The sequence below is a fragment of the Ciona robusta genome, chromosome 5 (assembly GCF_009617815.1).
Source record: "Ciona robusta chromosome 5, ASM961781v2".
In the NCBI taxonomy this organism is placed as follows: Eukaryota; Metazoa; Chordata; class Ascidiacea; order Phlebobranchia; family Cionidae; genus Ciona; species Ciona robusta.
The window spans coordinates 2,307,156-2,330,213 of NC_143239.1; the positions used below are offsets into that span (position 1 = coordinate 2,307,156).

The following is a 23,058-nucleotide window of genomic DNA, read 5'->3' on the forward strand; positions in this document are numbered from 1 at the left end:
TTCGCAGTGTGACTTACGTCATATTATCTCAGGGAAAAGTGATCAAGTACAGCAAGGCTAGAGTATTTGGGTAAAGTTATCGTGTCTTTAGTCGAACAAACATCGAGTTGAATTCTTGTGGTTTCAATTTGTTTACTTTTCTCTCATAGCAAATCAGGACTTGGTTTTGACGCACAGACAAGTGTGTAGTGGCAAAAGTTTTGCAATTTCGAGAGTAAGTCTTAAATACACAAAGCGTGCATGCAAGATTGATTAACTTGTAAGGAAGATCGATTGAATGACTCGATTAATGATGTCGTCGGTCGCGTTTTTGACAAGTGTTTTCGAATAACGTGAATACGTCCAGCAAACATTAACACAAAATTAAAAGCGAGCAATAAATAGGGACTGGGGAATTATGGCAAAAATTTGATACCTTTCATACTGCGATCTTTTCAAGCAACCATCAAAGGTCCGCGGTTCCCCGGAGATTTCGTTAAGTTGAAGGTTGCTTTCAGCGGCGCCATCGTAATTGGCAGAGTATTGTGGAACATTAGTGACCACGTGAACTTATCTTTCGATTTGTTCTTTTTAGATTTGACGCACTAGGTCGCTAGTATTGACGTAATAATGGTGACCTGGTGTGATTAGTGACGTAAGTGTCACGTGGACAGCATTATGACGTCACTCCATCGTCATCACCCCTACGTATACAACGACCACAATGACGTCATGTACCATGAAGCAACCATGGAGCAACGCAAGATGGCGCTAGAGCAGGCTCTCTTAAGGGGACAGGCTGATTATTCCGTAAAAGGGGAATACCCACTTACCCAACATCCGGGTATTACTGGGGGCATCGAATATGGGGTTCCTGGGGATTTCTTATCGAGTGCTGGGGTAAGCGACTCTTTTTATCCCTTCCGTAATTTCTACATAACATTAAACGACATCAAGGTTATGTAATACTTATATATAAGCTAGTACATGTACATTTAGCTATTCGAACAAACTATTGCCCAACATGGTCGCCCAATTGCCGATTGTGCTGCGTGCGGCGTTCAGCTATTGGCCAGCCAATTGTTTATTACTTCTGGGTCGGAGGCGTTCGACAAAATTAGTTTTTCACTCTCACGTTGAAACGACTTCACTTCGTTCTTAAAATTAAGCAAAATTGAAACATAATTGTGGCAACCACTGGCTGCTGACTTTACGCCTGACAAAGTAAGTTCAGTGCGGGTCAAGAGGGTCATGTCTGGTCAGTGAATGCCCAGGATTTAAAGAAGCGGTAACGCGTGCGAGGTCAGCCGATTAACCTTAGGTTTAACACTTGTAGGTAAAGTGAAATTTTCAAATAGTACATGGCGTAAAATTTCTCTGTATTTGGTATACAATATTGTAACTTATAAGCGTATTTGCACTTATGCTTCAGACCGCCGCAACTGGGGTAATATCTGCCACATAACAACGTCTGTCAAGCGTAGACAAAACACATAGCAAACACTCATTACAAAACTATTTATGTGAAACGTTAATTTCACATCCTGTCAAATTGACAAGTGCTTCGAATTTTTACAACTTCCGTGCGTTTGTTTTTCACGCGTTTTCGGAAACGTAGAAGAAAGAGGATTATTCTGTATAAGATTATAGTACAAACGCGCTGTGGTTAGATAATGCCCTGTACTCCAGTAGTAAATTATCGCGTTGAGCATTGGAACCATCCGGGCCACTTTAAATTAACATCAGTAGAATATTTTTACAAATATGCAGCAGTGAAAAAAACAATCTTATTCAAATTGATGGATATAAGCTTTGACGTTTAAAATTTCTGCTTATTGTATTAAATATGTAAACAGTTTTAATCCAATGTCATTTAAAAATTCAAATTTGGACGGATTTTATTTCGCATTATATCATACTGATAAGTTTTCCGGTAAATCCGAGGTAAATTTAATCTTAAAAACCGACCTTCTTTTTGCAATGATCGTATGAGCCTCGTGTGTAGGTTTTATTACATAAAAACAATTCTGAGAAGTGCAATCGACTAACGGACAGTCTAGAATGTGCTGGTGTACTGCCCCGAGGCCTGTACCGAGCCGGCCCTCATGCGTCGACAGCAGTCTCGCTTTACGGCTGCAATAATGTAAAACAATACCGTTCTATTTTTCGAAATGAACCGAAAATATTTTGCATTTTAATTTCATACTAAAAATTTCCGAATCCGGTTGTTTAAATTCTAAGTTCATTAACAGACCACGTGCTTTGTCTCCTTTCGTGACGTCATCTATCATCGCGTTGATGTTGGCCGACGTCGATTTTTATCCAACCACCCCGCGTTGTGCGGTACCCAATGACACAATAATGACAGGGCGCAAATCCGATCCCGCCGCAGACTTGAACCGCACACCACACGTCATGGTCGAGTGGTCGCAGCAACGTGTATTGAACTTGGCAAATATTTTACGACGCGAACGATTACGAGTGACCGCTAAAAATAGAATATTTGTTTCAAGACAGAAGTATTTCGTCCGAGCGACAGACATATTTCAGACTTAGCTGTACGACTGTCGTTTCTTGTTACGGCGAAATGTACTTGTGCAGATGCAAAGAAAACAAAAATGTTTAGTTAAGTTTAGACAGCTGATCTCTGATGATTTTACAGAGTTTTGTTTTAATAGTTACCACAGTCGTTAAATGAAATCACGTAGGAATTGTTCTAGGTGCTTCCCCTTTTTAAAGAACGTCGAGATAACCTAATTTTTATTTTTTTGTACGGGGTTAGCAAAGAATATTAAAAAAGAAAGAATGTAATACCAGGTGTAAATATGTCTCGTACAGAAGGAGTTATATGACATCACAAAGAAAGCTTAGCGGCCTATTGTTTCTAGTGAAAGCCAAGATAAACAGACGAAGTAGTGATTAAAATTCCTCTGTTCAAATTTCTGGAGAAAAACGAACTCCCGCCTTACTTCGCGTTCGACTAAGGCGAATTATGACGGAATAATAGTTTGTCCATAGCCCTCATCATTCGAGTGGACCTAACTTAAGTATCGTGCTCGTTCAAGTTACTTGGATGCCGGCCAAGTCACGTACAAGCTGTCTACGCAAGTTCGGCTCTTTCCAGCAAACTTGAACCGTTTTGCCAGACAAACCTGCTCCTCTCCCACCACTCCTCCAGCTTTTTCTCTTTCTTTCTCTTTCCGTTTCTCTTTTCCCGTGCATCCTCGCTCGGCGTTATGTTTCGTTTGTCAACAGTCACTTGAGGAGCATGTTATACGTCGTCGATTGATGACGTCAAAACCAACTCGATTATGACGTCACAGAACACGCGATGCACCTCTGCTGTCGTAGATGTTACAGCGAACGCTAAATACAGGTGCGAACGTCGTCGAAACGAAGGGTTTTCCGGCTGCGCTATTATTAGAATCGCGAGGAAACGCTACGGAATCGAGAACACAAAGCCACGGGAAGTCGTCGAAGTTTTGAGTGCTCTTGATTGGTCGATTGCCGGGCGAACTTGACCTTTGACCCTTACTTCCCGCTTTAAATGGGTCGTGTTCGAGAATACACAATGGGATCACGTGGTCTAGGTCTTTGCAGGGTTACATACGTAACAATGCATCATTGTCATCTAATGCTGTTACATCGCATTGCAGCACCAACCGTGCCCCACAGCGAAACAATTTATTTTAAGGTTACTTGAGAAAAAAGTCGATCTGACTTCCGTCACCTATAACTCGTTTATTCTTCCACAATAAGTATCAAAATTTGCGGTATGTTTTATCATTACAAGCAATTTCACGGATAAATAATTTAAAGCTGTATGACGTTGGCTTAATTAGCGCCTTTCTTTTATTGCAAAATAATATTTGTCTTGTATAACGCAACTACAACGTGTTTATAAACGAAAAAAAAACAAGCGAAAAGGTAAAAAAATATCCTGTTTTAAATAACGATGCAGCCACAGCGAAAATCGATAATATAATATAGTAGGGTGTGAAAGGTAGGACATCTCTTTATTCTGTTTTTTGTCCCAATCGAAAGTACACAAAGGACATTTAAAGAATTATAAAACCGTATCCTCACAGCCCCCACATACTGTTGTTAATTGTTTAAAACACGATCAGGATAATTAAACATTATGTGCTTAAGGTATCCCTTCCTACCCACCCTACTATATACTAGAAACCACCGCATCCAAAAACGCCTGAATCTTAAGTCGCAACTTCATCAATAAAGACAAGCCTATTTTAAATACACTAAAAACTGTATTAGGGATTACCTTTATCCCAAACTCTCTCACTCGGAAGCTTGCCATATCTTATTTCCGGCAATTCCCTCAAAACGCCCTTAACTTGACTTCGACGCCCCATTTTTGCCGCAAATAGTAAGCGAAGGAAACGGCAGGGTTAATTGAGGTTATTGCTGCAATATGTTCGCCTACGCTTGTACAACGGCTCTTTGTATTCTATAAACAACCACTTATCAAGTATCGAAGTATTTGAAATGTGTTTGAAAATCCCTAGGCGCCTATTTTATTCTCTGTAAGCAACGCACTTGACGCGTAATACAATATTAATGTGGCTTATAAGGACTTGTTAAAAACTTTGCTAATCTGAATTATATTTTCCATAATAGATCGTATTGTGACGTAACAGGTGTGCCTATTAATGCACTTAACCTTTCGAACTAAATTCCGCTGTGGCTCCTGATTATGACGCAACAGAAGATTATTTGCCATAATTGAGTACGGTCACGTGACAGCGGCAAGTTTGCTTTCATCATAAAGTTTTTTAGGGGGTGAAGCGAGCTTTGCGGAATAACCTTTCTCTTGATTGATGGCTGTTACTTTAAACATATATGAAAGTAAAAATTCATGAATTATGTAAAACCGGTGAACAAAATATTTGTAAAAAGTTATTGCGTATTTTTTGTGTTCCGACACAATTAAAAGAGCTCTATTACTTGGAAGAGATGCGTATTTACAAACTGCGGGGAGAGAACGAATTTAATCATGCTCGCCTTCATGAGGGGGGAATCGTGGTTCGAGATAAGATCAGCCAATCAAAAGATGCGATCCTGATTACTTAAGTAGACGTATTCGCTGAACGGAGATGCTGCATCTATGCGCCGCTTACTTGTCGGCTAATTAGCTAAAAGTCTTTTCGGGGCTCTTGCCGCTTCATACAGCGCCGCACAGCTAGTTTTCCCTAAACAAAGCGCACCGCAACGTACACTCTTAACCCCCAGCCAGCCGAGCGCGGTGCGGGACAAATTTTAACGTAATTTTTAGCTGTTTATTTTATTCTCAGACCAGGTCCTGCGGTTTGTAAAATTCATTTCAGCCCCTCGCGGCTTGCGCTCGGACGGGTGATAACGTAAATAAAACGCTCAAAAATTTAAAAATTTCAAACGCACGACAATATGACATGAATAATTGCGATATATACTGCGTAGGCATTTTAAACAGAACCGAACCAACTGCCAATCTCATGCAAATGCTTCTCTCTTCTAGCCGGCATTTTCAAAACAAAATAAACTCGAATCCCAGACTGCCAATCAACAGCAGCCTACTATTATGACATCACCTACTGCTTTGTGGCAGCGCTTAACCGCGACGCCATGTTATCAGCTGGCTGAAATCAAACTCATAGGCATTTGAAAGCAATAAGTTTTCGGGAAGGTCGCTGCTTTAGCAGTTGCCTTGCAAAAGTCTCGGGCCTTATAAATTCAAGGTATGGCGCTCACAGCGAACTTGTTTAAAGTGAATTCAAGGTCGAAGTTGTAGTTTTGCTGTGACGGAAAAAAGGCGCAGTGTGTATTGAAGCGTCAAGTTGTGGGCTGGCGGCAGAGTTGGTTACTGATAGGCAGATGCGAGTGATTATTTGCTCATCAAATCTTGAACGTATTTTCTAAACAGTTCAATTTCTAGCAATATGTTAAAGTATTTAACATTTTTGAACGAATGTATTAAGTTCGAGTTTTTTCATCTAGCGTCTTTTTAAAAACTTATTGATAAGTTCCCTGTTTGTAGTTACTCGTAATTTCGTTGAAGTTACACGTAGTAGTATTATTTTTACAATATCTAAAAGATAAAGCAAATAAAATCAAAGTTTATAACAGAAGTTACTTAAGTGTTAAGCATTAAGTGTGATTAACTAGGCAATTAAATTAGGCGGTTGTAACGCATTTAAGTATCGTTAGGGCAGGAACAAATTGTATTTATTAAACAGCGATTGCTGCAGCCTAGTCAGCAAACAAGAGTCATTATTCATTGCAACGTCATTCCGCATCGTTTGTTTCGTCATACTGTCTGTTCTTTTGCAGTTGAAATCGGCGGCCATTTTGTTGAGTCAGAATATTCTTTGTTTCCTGTTCAAGTACTTTGTTTGTGTACAATTCGACTTTCAATTGTTGTTTATATTATGACCAAACAGACATTATTCGTATTGTACGCTGCTATTAAAGCAAAATGAAAAGTTTGCAAGGTTTAAATGGCCAGGAGGGAAAATTGAATTTGATTAAATTAACTGTCGCCAACCAGACCGCAATTTTCATTAACTTTCTGTTTTATATTATCAAAAGAACTCAACTGACAATGTTAAGGTGTGTAAGAAGTCTTTTGCTTTTTCTTTTTAGCGGTCACCCGTGCTTAAGACGTGACCCGTTCTTACAAGCTTGAAGTTTGTTAGTTTAGTGGCGGCTTAAATATAGCCGACTAATTTGTCGCTTACACGCCGAGATGGAGCGATAGTTTTAGCATGTCTTGTAATTTTGATTGTCCGTGGAAAGAATTTTAAAAGCCAACAGGTATATGAGGCCGGCACCTCATGTAGCGGTCAGCGACTTTGTTGTTATAGTAGCGGGGAACACGCCAAGGCCACTTCAGAAGTTGGTAACATGTATGTAGGTCGGCAACTAACCTGTATTTTTAACACTCAGTGTTAGTGATTGTTATATATACGTGGCAGACAGACGAGATTAGGTACATTTTTCAGTCGCTGTATTAGACCAGCACAAAATGAGATTTTTTTTCGCGTAGGCGGGCACGAACTCAAAAGCGCTAAAAAAAATTAAATTAGAATTTGCAAAAATAGAATTGAGTTGTAACTCATTGAAGCGTATTGCCAAAATAAAAAGCAAATTGCTAAAGCGAGGACGAGGCATACGCACTTGAAAGGAGAAGCGTACTTTCATGCATGATTGCGTTCATTAAATTAGAAGATTGGTAATAATTGGGAACTTTAGGTACAGGTAAAAGTACAGCAAGCCTAGATAAAACATAGTTTTAATTTCAGCTGTTTCTGAAATTAAAAAAAAAATAAAACGGTTTGTACTATATTTTATATACTAGGGTGGGGCAAGATGGGACACCATTTCATTCTATTTTTGTCCCCTTTGATAGTAAACAAAGAACATTAAAATAATTCCAAAAGTTTTTTCTCACGGCTCACATAGACCGTTGTTAGTTGTTTTAAAGCACGATCAGGATATTTGGTTATTTTGTACTAAAGGTGTCCCATAGACCAATCTTCCCCCACAGGGAGTTTTTTTATAATAAAGTAATTCCCTCTTTTATTATAAACCACAGTATTACATAATATCATCATCATCATGCAGAGCTTTTAACATGAACTTATTTTATTATAAAGTCCGAGTAATATCAAACTATAAGCCCCGAAAACTGTAACTTTTTACATAAATCGTTTTCTAAGGTTAATTTTATTTAGAGAAGATCCAGTTACAATGCCATCATCTTTTTGATTAATTCAGCAGTAAAATGCGTTTGAAATGCATTTTGTTTGCCATACGTTGATATATATTACGCCCGTTAGCATTTTGCACGTTACCGGTTGAAAAACGTTTTGCACGCACCTATTTTTTAGGATACCGGAGACAACCAGCGCTCTGGGTCAATACGCTTAAAATGTTAGAGATACTTCCCCACAAGGTGCAAGGCCATGTCGCACGAACTTGAATAGAATTTAGTTCCATTGGATTTTTTGATTACTTTAAGTCGCAACTTACAGCAAAGCAGTTTTTTAGAAAACAGCGCAGTAGAATATAGGGGTATTCTGTAAGGGTTTTGTCCTTTCTAGATAAATGGCGTTGGAATATTTTGCCTCGAAAGGGCTTTGAATGACGTTGAAGGTCCACTATCGGTCGGTCAATGCTAATACGGGCTGTAATTGTCACGGGTTTAAGCCAACGATCGACTTTGCGCTTATGAAATGATCAAAATGCCCACCGAGCAAGTTTCCTCACTTACGCTGTCATAAGGAGCCGTTCGCTGGTAGGTATTACGTCATTTTACTATGACGTCATCGCTTGTTCTTTAAGTTTTATTTCATGGCCGCAAAAAAAAACGAAGACCGCCGGTTGATCCATCACACGCAATTTGAACTGGCCTAACCTACGTCATATATGTTCTATGTTACATCGGGTGACGTTTTTATGAAGGCACTATCGATTCGAATCCATTAAAGTAGAGTGTGTTATTATGTTCTCATAAAGAAATCCTTGTTGTGTCATAAATGATTATGAAATACGGCCCCGTCCAGAATATGACACCAAAGATCGAAGTTATGAAGAGGAATGGCGCCTAATTGATTTGCCTGCTGCTCTCTTAGACCAACGAGGTTGCCGTACCTGTAACGCTGTACATGTATTTCTACCCATGAGCACTGGAGCTGCCAGTCGCGGGCGTTTACCGCCGACAAAATATAGGGGGGCGTGCATTAAACGGTAGACGTGTCACTGCTGATTGAAAATGGATCAGCAAAAATAAGCCTTATACTGAGAATGTGGCGCCGCGCTCGCTGCTGTGTTAATGTGCTGCTCCATTTAGACTCCCTGCGGGACTGAGCAAAGTCGGCTTTCTATTTCAACTTAGTACTTGCTGCTATTACATCGGAAACATGAAAAAATGAAGTTAGTATAAGTCTATATAGCGGTGCGTATTGCCAGGGGCTTGGTTCACGAAGTAATTATCTTTCAAACGCAGGCAAAGAGTTAGCGCGGTCGAGGTATACAGGTAATATAATTTCAATGGTATAGCAATGCGTAATTAAAGGTTTTGATTACTATTGCGGCGAATTGACGGATAGCATGTTTCACAAGCATGATTGCTGTGTTTTAATAATGTCTTGATTCTCACGATGCGTATTGGTTTCTTTAAAGTGATGCCACGTGTTTCACACCACGCCGTTCTCTCATCCACGAGCAAAGGCTCAAAGTGAGTGATCCAATTTCACAGCGTTGGCTGCGGTTGTTATTGCGTGGTGAGAATGCGTGTTTCGTTCCTATATATCTCCACCGAAATAGAGGCTTCGACTAAATTGTTGAATTTATAAAATATTAATCGACGTCGCGGTGCAAGCGACTAATGAGCTGTTAATCTATTTGAACGTGGTGTGGCTGGACAGAAATAAAATCCGACCGGATTCGGGCCGCCTGCCAAGTCTGTTTTGGTCGTCTACCAGTGATGTACCAGTTATAAATGCAAGATATAATGTCACGTCGTGATCTGATAAACTACATGTTTTGACTAGAAGCGTTGACGAGCGGACGTGGATAAACACGTTGTACTTTAAGTAATTTGATAATTGGCCGAAATTAATGTTTCCTACGCTAATGTTTCCTTTATGTGTTATGAAGTATAGGATATCAGGAATGTTGAAAGGGGTATAACGTTTTTTGGTCAATTAGCGGCATCTCGTTATACTCAAGTTTCTGTTTTGTAGATGCAAACCTTGCCATTGCGTAGACATTAATCACTGATAGGCTATTTCGTAATACTTGTTTGTTTGGTGGAAAAAGAGCGGTCTACCCATGTTACGTGAGGGGAATGAGCGCTGTGCTTGAATCTGCAACGCTGACCGTGACGCCAAACCATTCTGTGACGTCGCAATACTATAACGACGTTCAGCAGAGTGACGTTGGTCAGGTGTTTGGTGAGATCCCATTGGCAGGCCCAGTAAGCATTATCGGTCGTCGCCACTCGCTGGCAAGCATCGCTTCCAAAACATTTAACCGGAACGTTAAGCCTAAAGTTCCCGATACCGGGTTCGAAGCTCGGTTCGACCCGCGAAACACGGAGGGCTTCCCAGATCGACACCACTTCGAGCAGCAAGTACCACACGAGCCTGTCCGGCGAAGTTACAGCGCGGGAACGGCTGGAATCGACGCCATTTTCCCTCAGGCCGATATCCAGCATCGTTCGTGGAGGGAGGACGCTTATAGAAGTCGCGGGCATTGCGCTTCCGTCGACGAATCCGCGCTTTCCGCAAACGAATTGCGGAATCGTTTTCTGCACGACCAACCACACAGAGTAAGATCCGACTGTGCGGTGGACGAAGAGGCATTTCAACAACAAGGATCGGTGTTTTTTCCTCAACCACGACATTCCCAATTGCTTCAAAACATCGTTGGAAACCTGACCGCGTCCGCGCATTTTACTTCGGTCAATTCGCCACCGGTTGCTTCGCCAGATAACTTCAACGTGGCGGTGGCGGCAGCAGCGGCGGCGCAGCGGTATCCGCAGTTCCTACCGAGCTCGGCGTTCGTCCATAGTACAACACAGGGCCACCAGTTCGTGGAGGATCAAGCAGGTTACGCGAACGCGCAAAACAATCCCGGCACCCTGACGCCGAGATTTGAGTTCGGTAAGCCCGCCGAGGGTTTCCCAGGCTCGTCTCACGTTTCAGCATTTCCTTACGGCAGACATCGGCATCAAAGCGCCAGCGTCGCCCCGGGCATTTGCCCATCTACAGCGGCCATGTTGGCCTATGATACGCCACCTTACTCGTTTTGTTCCATCCAGGACGAATTTCACCCCTTCATTGAAGCACTGATGCCACACGTAAAGAGCTTCGCATACACATGGTTCAACCTACAAGCGCGAAAACGAAAATATTTCAAAAAACACGAAAAGCGGATGAGTCCCTCGGAGGAGCAGGCCGTCAAAGAGGAACTCCTCCGAGAAAAACCGGAGGTGAAACAAAAATGGGCCTCTCGTCTTCTCGCAAAGCTGAGGAAAGACATTCGACCAGAATACAGGGAAGATTTCGTTTTAACCATCACTGGCAAGAAGTCGGTTTGTTGCATTTTATCCAATCCAGACCAGAAAGGAAAAATCCGTAGAATTGATTGTCTTCGACAAGCCGATAAGGTTTGTGGTCCTAAAATTATTTTAATATTTTTTTTATAATTATTAAAACTTATACGTATATGTACACGAGTCAAAAAAAAGATTTACCCAAAAAAGAATAAATTTGTTTAAGCAATATTTTTTCATTTGGTGCCACAATTTTCATGAACCTCGTAATCGGGTTTTCTTGCCGGATTAATTTTTAATCCGTAATTATTTAATGATCGCCAAATCGCATTTTAATACTTACGTAAAAATAACCAAGTTTGCGGTAATGTATTTACAAAGAACTTGAAATCGCTTTAAACATGTCGCCAGGTCCATTCTGCGAAGGCCAAAATTACGTCACAATAGGGTCTTTGTCTTACTGGGCGCGCTTACAGTAAATATTGTAAATTTACGGCAAGCGTTTGTTTTTAATTCCAGAATTCGCTTATTTGCTTGCATAACAACACACGCGACTGGTTAACTCAACATTGACTGCTGAGGAATTTATGCGAAATATCAAGAATTAGGTTCTAGGCTAAAGTTAAGCTGGATTAGCGGTCCGAACCGCACGTATAATTTATTTACAGTTTACACGAATTAAAGCAACCTTGAGTTAATAAAAAAAAGTAAAGTTCGACTTACATACCGTGTGTGTATATATAAGTACACAAACCTAATAAAAAAAAACAAATATAGCCACAGATTAATTTACAACTGATCTAATTTCGGGATAAAATATTTTAAAAGCTAAAAAATCAACTTCCCCTGAAATAGGTAGCCTGTCAATCAAAACACCATCAGCCAATGGCGGATCGCCAAATTTTCGAGAGCAGTCGCTCGTGTTTCGTGTCTGTATAACTTCCCGCGGACTATTGTTCTGTAACAATTAGACCCGGATGCGATTGACCGCTGCAGGGTATAATGCATCTCTGTGACGTCATACAGCAACGCGATAAAACGCCAGGATGGATCTCAGTTTACACCGAGTTTGGAAACATCGATCTCGGAATAAAATCGATTCATTTCCATAGGAATTATGAAAAATTAATCCAATCAAACGACGAACTGCTTCCATAGTGTTATGTACACTTTCCTTTCCAGCTTAGACCACATTCATCCACGTCAAATCGCTTAAACGATATTCCGCAAAATATATTTAAATATTATTCCGAGCGGTTCTTAAACTGCTTAAGGTCACAGCACATTGCACCTTTCAATTCCTATTTTATAATTTACTTAACATTTACAAAATATTTACTAAAATTATAATATTTTAGCAGGAAAAATACACATATATATATATATTCTGAAAAAGGAGTATTATAAAAAAAATGAATTTAAAATTATTTATTTAAAAAAAGTCTAATGTTAATTACCCCCAGACAATTAGTTTACAATGCTACATTGCATAAAAAAATACAAATTGACATGCAGTTTAATAATCGTTTACAATTATTATCACTCAGGTTTGGAGACTTGACTTGGTGATGATTATCCTGTTTCGGGGACTTCCCCTCGAGTCGACTGACGGAGAACGCTTGTGCAAGTCACATGCTTGCGGACAGAATGCTGGCCTTTGTGTGCAACCTTATCATATTAGTGTTACTGTAAAGGAGCTGGACCTGTACCTTGCTAATTACGTCAAAGACGAAGGTATGAAAGTTATATGTTTAGTGCAATTGTGGAAAAATTGAAATACTGTAACTTGTATCCGTTACTGTTTATACATCAGTAGGGTGGGGGAAGATAGGACACCGTAAGCGCACATTATCCTAATATCCCGATCGTGTTTTAAATTAACAACGGTCTACAGGAGTCGTGAGGATACGGTTTTACAATTCTTTGAATGTTCTTATACTAACAAATGGGACAAAAAAATTAGAATGAAAAAGTGTCCCGTCTCTCCCCACCCTACTATATCTAAGTTCAAGTTTCGATTTTGTTGTGAGTTTGACGTTATGAGCCCGCGACAAAAGTTAAATAAAAATATTTAATTTGACCGTTGTGTTTTAGGGGCAAATGACGACAAAGAAGACTCGTTAAGAGAAGATATTTGTAAAGGTGAGTTATGAAATATTACTGATGTATATTGTGGGGTAAGATGGGAAACCGTTGGCCCCTAAATCCCATATTTCATAATCGTGTTATTGACAACTATTGACAACGCTATTTTAGGGTCGCGACGCTACGGTTGTACAATTAATCGTCCTATTTGATCCCACCATGATATTTTTAGGAATATGTGCGATCCATGTATACGCATATATATTCAACGCACGAAGAAAATAATCAACCGAATAAAAAATGGAATTTTATAAAAAATAAAATCCTAAATTTCAAAATTAAAAATGGGATTTTATAAAAAATAAAATCCTAAATTTCAAAATTTTCCCTTGTAATTTTAGGTTGTTTGCTAAACTATAGTTTAAACTACATAGAATGCTTATAATGCAACTAGATATATTTTATTTTAAAATGAACAAAATACCCAATAAATGTAAAATCTATTTGTATATGTACCAGATTTTACATTTTTTGCTTTTTAGAATGTTTTTTTTTATAATGGATACAACAATGGCTTCGAAAATAGTGATATATTTTTTCATTTATTCAACACATTTTAAAAAAGTGGTAACCTTCATAAGAAAAATAAAAACATTTCGAAAAAATTTGCGGCTGATACAAAGAGCTTACTTCGCCTTTAATCTTCTGACATTAAACAATTATAAATATTTGAAGACTTTAAATCTCTCCGGGGTTAACCGCATTATCGAACTGATGACAGAACAAAGCTCAATCAGATGGATATTGTTACGTAACAGGACCCATTGTTGCGCAGAAATTGATGCTACGTTAGTGATTGTTACGCCATAAACTTTGCACTTTCATACTTGGTTTATAAACTTGGTCTACTTTCGTTTCACATTATGTTGAGTCATGACAAAAATCGCGGAATGCGAAAAATTGAGGAAAATGTTTAGAACTAATATACATGTCTCATATATAGATTGTATTCCGTAACGGAATGTATAATGGCTGTTAATACCTAGTTTTGTTCCATTATCTACTGAACGGTTCAGTTCTTGTAGCACTAAGCCGGCCTCTCCTATACGTGTTATAGCGTTCAGGAAGTTCAAGTAAACCACTAACCGCGTATTTAATGGAACTAGAACAACTTTTCGTCGCCATTCTTAAAGTATATTCCAGTTCAGAATAATGTAGTGTTTCGCAACTGCTATTACAGTTCTCCTACGCCTAACAGATTTTTCCAACCCGTTCTTCATTTTGATTTAAATCGTTTTGATTCATTCGTGATTCAAGCTCTGGATTAAATGAAACTAAAATGGCGTCCGCTGTACCGAGTATATTTCACACTCGCCACGGGACAATTTAAGATAAATTAATTTTATAATTTGATTCATTATTATATTATCAATTTAAACACCCAAGCAGTAGAACCTTAGTTAAATGATTATAACTATGGAAGCATTAAGTACGCCTACATTTCATGCTCTACTGAACACCGAGCCCCATTCAGACGAAGGGGTAAAGCTATTTGACCCCGGGTCAAGTTCGTTTCGCATATTTTGTATTGATCTCACACAATTCACATGCGAAGTTGAATTCCTTGTAAATTCGTTGAAACATGCTTCGAAAATATATAAAAAAAACGCGAAAATGGTAAGGTTTAAAAACAGATAAGAGGTTTTAAATTTTAAATTCAACGAAAAATTACTTCAATGTTCGTTTAATAGTTTTTTAAACATTTTTACGCGCGTTAATCGCTTTAATTGGTATGAATATTCTCACGGTTTATACACAAACAGCGCAGTAAAAACCACAATGCGGATATTTTTCTACAAAATTTTACAGCGCACTGTGTTGTGACAGATGCTTGAAAGTTCTGCTGTATATTTAAACAGCTGTTGCTGTAAAAAAATGTTGTAATCCTTGCGGGAGTGATGTAAAAATTTTACGTTACAAAAATCTTGCTGAAAGACTGGCGGACCGCTGCTTTTATTCGATAACTGATCTAAAATGCCGATAAAATTACTAAACCGTCTCGTCACCCTCATGTAACAACGTCATTCACATATTTAGCCGCGTCATCTGAGACCACTCAAGCGTCCTAAAGTTTGTGCCAGGTGTCCCCATAAAATGTCACGTGATTTTCGGAGACTGTTTTGCGTGCCCTTGTGACGTAAGAATGTACACACAACAACAACTTTAATTGAAGTTCCGGGACAACTGAGCGACGACTTTGAATTTCGTTTTATTTTAGGCAACATTTCTCGCGCAGCTGGGTGGGCAAGTTTAATTTTAAACATCGGTTTGTTTCGTAACCCAAAGGCCCGTCGCTCTTAGCTTTGATCTACACTATAACAAGGCCCTTGCCTTTTGGGGTAAATCATCGGGCGGAAATAGTAAACCTCCCAAACCCAAATCATCAAGCAAAGTGCTTTTAATTTGACGATTGAACTTGCCATGCGGGTTGTTGGTTTTCGGTTAAAAACACAAAACTTCAATCGCAAGTTAGAGTGAAATTTGCTTTTTACTTGCGTATCTAGAACCTAAAAACCTTGACCAAAAAAAAAAAATATCAAGAACCTAAAAACTTTGATCAATAGAAATTAAAACGAACACTTCTTAACTGTTTTGTTGTGGCGCTTGCCCAATAAAACATCTTAAGTTTTAACAAAAAAAAGACAAAAAAATGCCCGAAAGACAAATTCCCGCGTTTAAAAATTCGAACTGAACAAGATTTTTGTGCAATCTTTGATAGTTTTCGATTTAATTTAGATTTTCTTTTTTCACAGTTGTCGGAGCAACTCGAGCATTCAAAACAAGTGGTGTTTTCGGAGTCCATGAGATTTACCGAATCGCTAAAAGTGAGAAACTGTTTGGTATATAGATTCTTTATTCGACAATACGGGGATTCATAGTTTTTTTTTTATTAGGAAAAACGTTTATTGCTCGTGTTTTTTTAAGAAACTTTGTTTGTGAATTCGTTTATTTGTTTTACCTCCACCAAATGAACATATTTTATGGTATATTAACAATTTATATTTATACAGCCCCAATAATCAGCAGTGACATACATAATATTGGGATGGGAAACTCAATAGAAAGTTCCTCGTATTATTACGCAAGTCATCACCATGACAACCGTGTTCCTCCCCCCAGCCCCTTGGTGATACGTCAGCAACCCGGGTAAGTCCCTCAAACGATAATTTTTAGTGTACCAAAATCTGATTTTCTTAAATTAATTTTTTTAAATTTTATACAAAAATTACGACCAAGGCAGCGCAGGCATATACCGCTTTGTTCTAGCTTTAAATAGGTCGTAAAACTATGGAACAGTATGGTGTGGTATTTTTAATAAGCGATGGAATTTTTTAGGAGTTAATTTAATATGGGAGCATAATATGCGTGTGTTATTCTACCATAATTGTGCTGTTTATACAAGTGCGTTAAACTTACGAACTATAAGTACGTTGGTTTTAGAAAATATTTAATTAACTTTTGCGGTAACAGCGATGCATAAATACATGAAACGCTGTTTTTGTTTGAAAAACTTTTCTTAGACAAATTGCCCCTAAATAACCGAAGTGTTGAATTGTAATGTTTCAAACTATATTTAAAAGTGAGCATTGCTTCTATTAATATCTGCACCAATACACCTGAATGGGAACGGAAACTATTGACACACATATTTGGTAAAAGAAACGAACGTTTCAACTTACATACTTGCTAGACGCGTAATAGCTGATTACAGACGCACTTTTTCACAAAAAAGAATGCCTTTTTATAATCTAAAGTACTTTTAGTAGAGTAGGGCATGATATTGTTCTCACTCCTCCCATTTGGTTGCAAACAAAGAATATTTACAGAATTGTATAACCATAGGCCCACGATTCTAAAAGGGAATTGGTAATTGTTAAAAACACGAATAAAAATATGGGTTTTTGGTGCTAACTATACCCCACCTTACCACACAGTACTATACAACATCATAATGTAGAACAGAGATAAAAAGCATTTTTAACCTGTCCACAGTATACCGAGTGTTCGAAATAAATTTACAGTATATTTTTGTTTCCAGGCATTCCCAAACAAAGAGGTTGAAATCATCCGGAAGTTCCATGTCAGCAGAGGAGGTTAATGGGATCGAGAGCGGAGGAGAGAACGATGCGGAGACGTTTTATAATCGTCCTCCGAGCTCACACCACTCCTGGCATGGTGAGATGTGTTTTTTGTAATATAGTAGGATGGGGAAGACGGGACACCTTTAGCAAATATACCATCTAAATATCCTGATCGTGTTTTAAACAGTTACCAACGGTCTATATCGGATTCGTGAGAATACAGTTTTATAATTATTTGCATTTTTTGTTTACTACCAAAAGAGGCAAAAGAAATGAAAAGGTGTACCATCTCCTCCCACACTATTATAAATACCCGTCGCCGTGGTACAATGGTTATATAGCCTGGTATCCTATTTCGTATTCCTGGTCCGTTGTTTGATGTTGCTACCATTGCGTAGGCTATGTCTTTGGGCAAGGCGTTTATCGCGGTCACTGCTCCAACCCAACGGCCACTAACGGGTTGTTAAAATAAAAGTAATTAAAAAATCCTTTTTTTTTGCATTCGATTCAGCATTATTCTTTTTAAGTTAAAAATGGACATGAAAACCCGACGGGCTCTCCTAAAATATAAAACCGTCTAAAGATATAACTAACACACGTAAGTAGAAGGTCACTTTTTTCACGTTAAAAATATTAAGACCTGTATATTTAGAAGGCGATGAAAATATAAATTAAAGACTAAATTTTTCATCAATATAAAATTACAACCACTCGCAAAAATTCGACCTTAATATTTTTCAGTAGTTTGAAAGTAAAGAGGACGCACGTATTATAAAGTTTACATAAAACAAACATTTGGTTCCGTTTACGCGGACTTATCCGTCTTTTGTTTCCATATTTATTGAATTTGACAATGTAAGCAAACGGACTGATCATACTTTGGGGTCACATGTACTACCAAAGCCACAATCTTATTCACGCACTCAAAAGCAGAATGCATGTCAAAGAAAAAAGATTTCAGCAATACTGTAATGATCTAAAATGGTTTAAATTCTTAAACCTAACGCATTTACCGATTTTAGGAAGCCCTTTGCAGTCCCCAACTATTAAAACAACTCGAGCCCAGCCTGATTTAAATGGTGGCCATTCCTCTGTTACGTCACCGGGTGAGTCATTGTCTAAAATGCCATGGCACTTTATATTAAGTTAATTGTGCATACTACGTTAGCCGTCCAAATTTGCCTTTCAGTTAACTATTAACCCTAATTTTTTCTATATATACATTTAAAAAAGCTCCTTTTACTTACATAAAATAGAACAGGTTAATTACAACATTATTTATGTGGCTTTGTACAGTAGGGTGGGGAAAGATGTCCTTTTTTCTCGTCTTATTTGGTAATAAACAAGGAACATTCAAATAATTATAAACCGTGTCCTCGTGACTCCCGTGGGCCGTTGTTAATTGTTTAAAACACGATCAGGATGTTTTGATATTATGTCCTAAAAGTGTCCCATCTTTCCCCACAGTACTATATACAACAGTATGACTTTGCATTGAAACAAAATAACGGCATAATTTTTGCATTTAATAGGATCCGGTGGGAATGAAATGTTACCGCCAAGTACGCCTGGCTCAACCAGTGGACCAGTATCTGCATTTCCGCGCTTGCAAGGTAAGAAAACTTGCTGTTTCCACTAATTTTAAGTAACATTAGTTACGTTTGCAGTTTAACGCTAACTGTACGAAATGATTTTGATCATTTTTAAATTCACTATTTTTAAAATATTTATTTAGTTGTTCGTTTTAATATTGTGAAGAAATAGTAATTTGTTTTATTTAATACTGTATGTATACAAATGTATATATATAGCATGTTCTAACGAGTAACATTTTGTTGTCAAGTCCCACTTTTTTGTTGTTTAGTTATATGGTCGTCGACTCGTCGTTATAGTAATCGAATGAATAAATCAAATTGTTTTATGTTACATATATAGGCTATAGTATGAGTTGGGTTCAACGCCATATAAACACATGAATTAATTGCCTTGTTTAAAACTGTCGCGTTCGATCGAAGTAAGCACGAAATGAAGTCACGCAACGTAAACTACATTTATCATGCAGGTTCTCATTCATCACCATGGCACCCAGTACTTCAGCAAAGCCACCATTTTCCTTACGGGGCTACGCAGTCTTTTTATCACCCGCGGCAAGATTTAAAAGATTTTGCTCAGTTCGCTTGTCTATCTGCGGAAGCCGCCAAGCATACACCAAGTCAGGTAGGCTTACACAGTCTCTATTTTTTTTATCGTAGGTTTGACAAGATGGTCATTTGTATCGTACCCGTATTTGTACCCCTACGGGTCTAAAAGCGTCGTTACCTGTTAAAACACGAATAGAAAATATGGGATATTATATGCTAACGGTATCTTCTTATCCTAAATGACTGTATTATTTCGTATATGGTTTAACTAGTTATTTTAAAACATTTTTTTTAAATGGCCAAACAAAAACTACTGTGTGTTGTAAGCATTTGGTTTTTTAAGTCACTGAAATTCTATTTCGTGATATGATTTATAAACATATAAGGTTGATTGAAACAGTTAGTTCGTTTTGTTTAACCTTTTAACGGCCAATAATACTTTGTCATGCGACCCACATACAGAGATACAATATGTTCAATGCTACTTACATGTTTATTGTTACTTAATGACCTTAACTTTATGTGTGGCATAGTGTTAATGGGCGTTACTGTCTAAGATTAAGTCTTAAACATTCTTAACATACACATTTACGATCAAACTATATATTTTTGTAGATTCTCAGTTATCATCCGCATTCTGTATCTCACATGGCGCTTGGTCAGTCCGGTCTCTCTGGCGCCACCACACGACCAAGTATTCATCAACAGCAAACCTCTCCGCACGATGCCGCTGCAGAGCGATGGTCACACGGTCAAGTGGAAAACCAATCTGCCGACTACCATCCTATGCTTTCAAATGAAAGGCTTCAAAGTAGGTTATTGTTGTGTAGTAGTACCACATTTAATACTAGCATAAAGTAGTGTGGGGAAGACGGGACACCTTTTCATTTTATATTCTTGTCCTATTTGGTAGTAAACAAAGAACATTCAAAAAATTATAAAACCGTATCCTCCCACCTCCCATAGACAGTTGTTAATTGTTTAAAACACGATCAGGATATTTGGATATTATGTGTTAAAGATGCTTCGTCTTCTCCCACCCTACTATATAACACTAACATCATACCGTGGGCATGTTCGACGCCCGAGCGATTCCTACCGAAAGATACTAAATTTGAAACCTGTTACTATTTACAACCTATGAGACACTTAACGGACATTGCTCCAACCCAGTCGTAAATGGTGGGTTGACTAAATTGTCGGCCATACAGAAAATAAAAAAATATATTAAAAATCAAATAAAACATTCACGAAATATATATAGTAGGATGGGGGAAGATGGGACACCTTTAGCACATAATATCCAAATATCCTGATCGTGTTTTAAACAATTAACAACGGTCTATGGGAGTCGTCAGGATTGGTTTATAATTATTTAAATTTTCTTTGTTTACTACCAAATGGGACGAGAAAATAGAATGAAAAGGTGTCCCATCTTCCCCCACCCTACTGTACAGTAATAAGTCACGAAATAAATATACAGTAGGACACCCGTGCTATTATATAAAGACTGTCGTTGTACGGCTACGCGTAAATAAACCAAGCGTCGGTCATTTAACAAATGAAACACATCGTGTTTTTCAAGAACAAAATTTCTGGCAGCGTTTAATTTTGTGCTGAAGCATGTCACTGTTGTTCCATAAATGTTAAACTCTAATTACCGGTAATTAATTAATGGTTAATGAGCATCCGTTGTATGTCTACTGCTGGGTTTATTGATTGTATCACGGTTGTAACGACCGTCGTTTTGCCGGTATTGCTTCTTTCAGTTAATTTATCACTGACACTTCCTAATCCTCGTGAAGGGTTAACTTTGCGGGTTATAAACACGGTGTTTTGTTTTGCATAATAACATATGGTGGATTTATACACCTCTTGCTTAGGCTTGCATGTTACCAAGTGCTGTTTGCGGTATTTGTGTAAGTTTTTTTTTCCTTTTATGGATGTGACGTCGCCGGGCTCCGAACCCAATGGTCTCCTTTTAGATTCATTCTGCTACTATTATAATAGAGTGATATTAGATAAGGCATGTTTTCTCGTAGTTTGGTAGTAAATAAAGGGTATTAACATAGTTTTATACCCGCAGCCCAGCGAGCGTTGTTAATTATTCAAAACACCGTCATAAAATATGGGTTTTAGGTGCTAACGGTATCACATCTTACGCCACAGTACTATATATATATTTGTTTTAAAAAATAGTACTGTGGAGTAAGATAAAAGACATGTAGCACATGCTATCCAAATACCCTGATCGTGTTTTAAACATTTAACAATGGTATATGGAAGTCGTACGGTTTTATAATTCTTTGGTTGTTCTCTGTGTACTTCCAAACGGGACGAGAAGGGCATAAAAAAGTGTCCCATCTTACTACATCACATAAAGTGACTGTAAATCGCTTCATACTAACTAACTTCTAACTTCAAGGTGTCGTGCCCGGGTTAAACCCTGACGAGGCATTGGTGGCAGAAGATCGTTTATTTCCGCCGATCCCAGGCGCTATGATGGATCAGTCACGTAACAGTGCCGGTGGCGTTTCTTCGCAATCATCTAATCAGAGCGCTCCCTTGTCCAACAAAGAATGAAGCCATTGTTACAACCTGCCTTTCGCTATATGATCTCAACCTCGCTGTATGAGCAGTATGGATTAACTACAATGCGTCCGGTAGAGAGGACATTCATATATACTCGGAAGTTTATTTTATTACCTCGAAAAAACAAGTACAGCTTATACGTCATGTTGTTGTGACGTAACAAAAAGCATTGTCGAATATGATGTTACCTCATACAATACCTGGCCTCAAGAAGCTACTATTTCATCCAATCAAGTTCCTCCTACAAGTTCACGTGATCAGACCTCGTCTGGTGCTCCAAAAGTTCCAAGGTGTGTCTGATGACGTCACGGTGACGTCACGTTGTCGTTACATCGTGTCAATCAAACTTATATTAACGAAATGTAGTAAAAGACATTCGTCGAAAGTGTATATAAGCAAGTATAGCTATCACAGATTCGAGATTTTAGTCAATTTGAATTGATGACGTCATATTTGATGACGTAATCGTTAAATGACGTCACTTACATTGATAGAGTTTAGCTCTCTAAATGTCAGCATCCTGTTGTTACTGAGTATATTATTTATTAGCATGATTCATATATAAAAAGACATATCTCACACAAAACACTCATGATACAAACTTTTCACACTTTTGTTTATATAGGGATCACACTGCCTTTTCGCCCTTTTGAGCAATCTGTAGTTCATTTTAAAAATTAATTCTTTAGAATCAATTGTTATATAGTATGATCGGGGAAGATGGGACACCTTTTCACTCCATTTTCTCGTCTGATTTGGTATAAACTAAAGGAACTCTGAAGTAATATAAAACTGTATCCTCACGACTCCCATAGACCGTTGGTAAATGTTTAAAACACGATCAGGAAGTTTAGATATTATGTGCTAAAGTTCTCCCATGTTCCCCACAGTACTCGACATATGAAGTGGTATCGTTAAAAAGTTCCTATATAAACAATTAAGTGGACTTGAAAAAGTTCATCGTTGAATTTGTCCGATATTTTATCAGTTCAGTATTTTTGTCGTTGTTTCTATTTGTTCAATCTGCAATAAATGAATCAGTAATGACTTCGCAAAGACATGT

The 23,058-nt window shown here is 38.2% G+C and overlaps 1 protein-coding gene across 2 annotated transcripts; it reads left to right on the forward strand.

Moving 5' to 3' along the window:
* Nucleotides 1-196: 196 nt before the first annotated feature.
* LOC149735500 (nuclear factor 1 X-type-like) lies at nt 197-23,051 on the forward strand. Of its 2 annotated transcripts, XM_089877667.1 has the most exons (13): nt 197-214; nt 575-879; nt 10,802-11,149; nt 12,583-12,769; nt 13,130-13,177; nt 15,934-16,005; nt 16,192-16,327; nt 17,220-17,356; nt 18,285-18,368; nt 18,795-18,875; nt 19,325-19,479; nt 20,019-20,214; nt 21,829-23,051. In XM_089877667.1, the coding sequence occupies exons 2-13, from the start codon at nt 658-660 to the stop codon at nt 21,984-21,986; spliced, it is 1,824 nt and encodes a 607-aa protein (XP_089733793.1). In that variant the 5' UTR covers nt 197-214; nt 575-657; the 3' UTR covers nt 21,987-23,051. The 2 variants fall into 2 exon arrangements, with proteins under 2 accessions (XP_089733793.1, XP_089733792.1); XM_089877666.1 differs by lacking the exon at nt 197-214 and having other exon boundaries at nt 664-879; nt 2,232-11,149.
* The last annotated feature ends 7 nt before the right edge of the window (nt 23,052-23,058 follow it).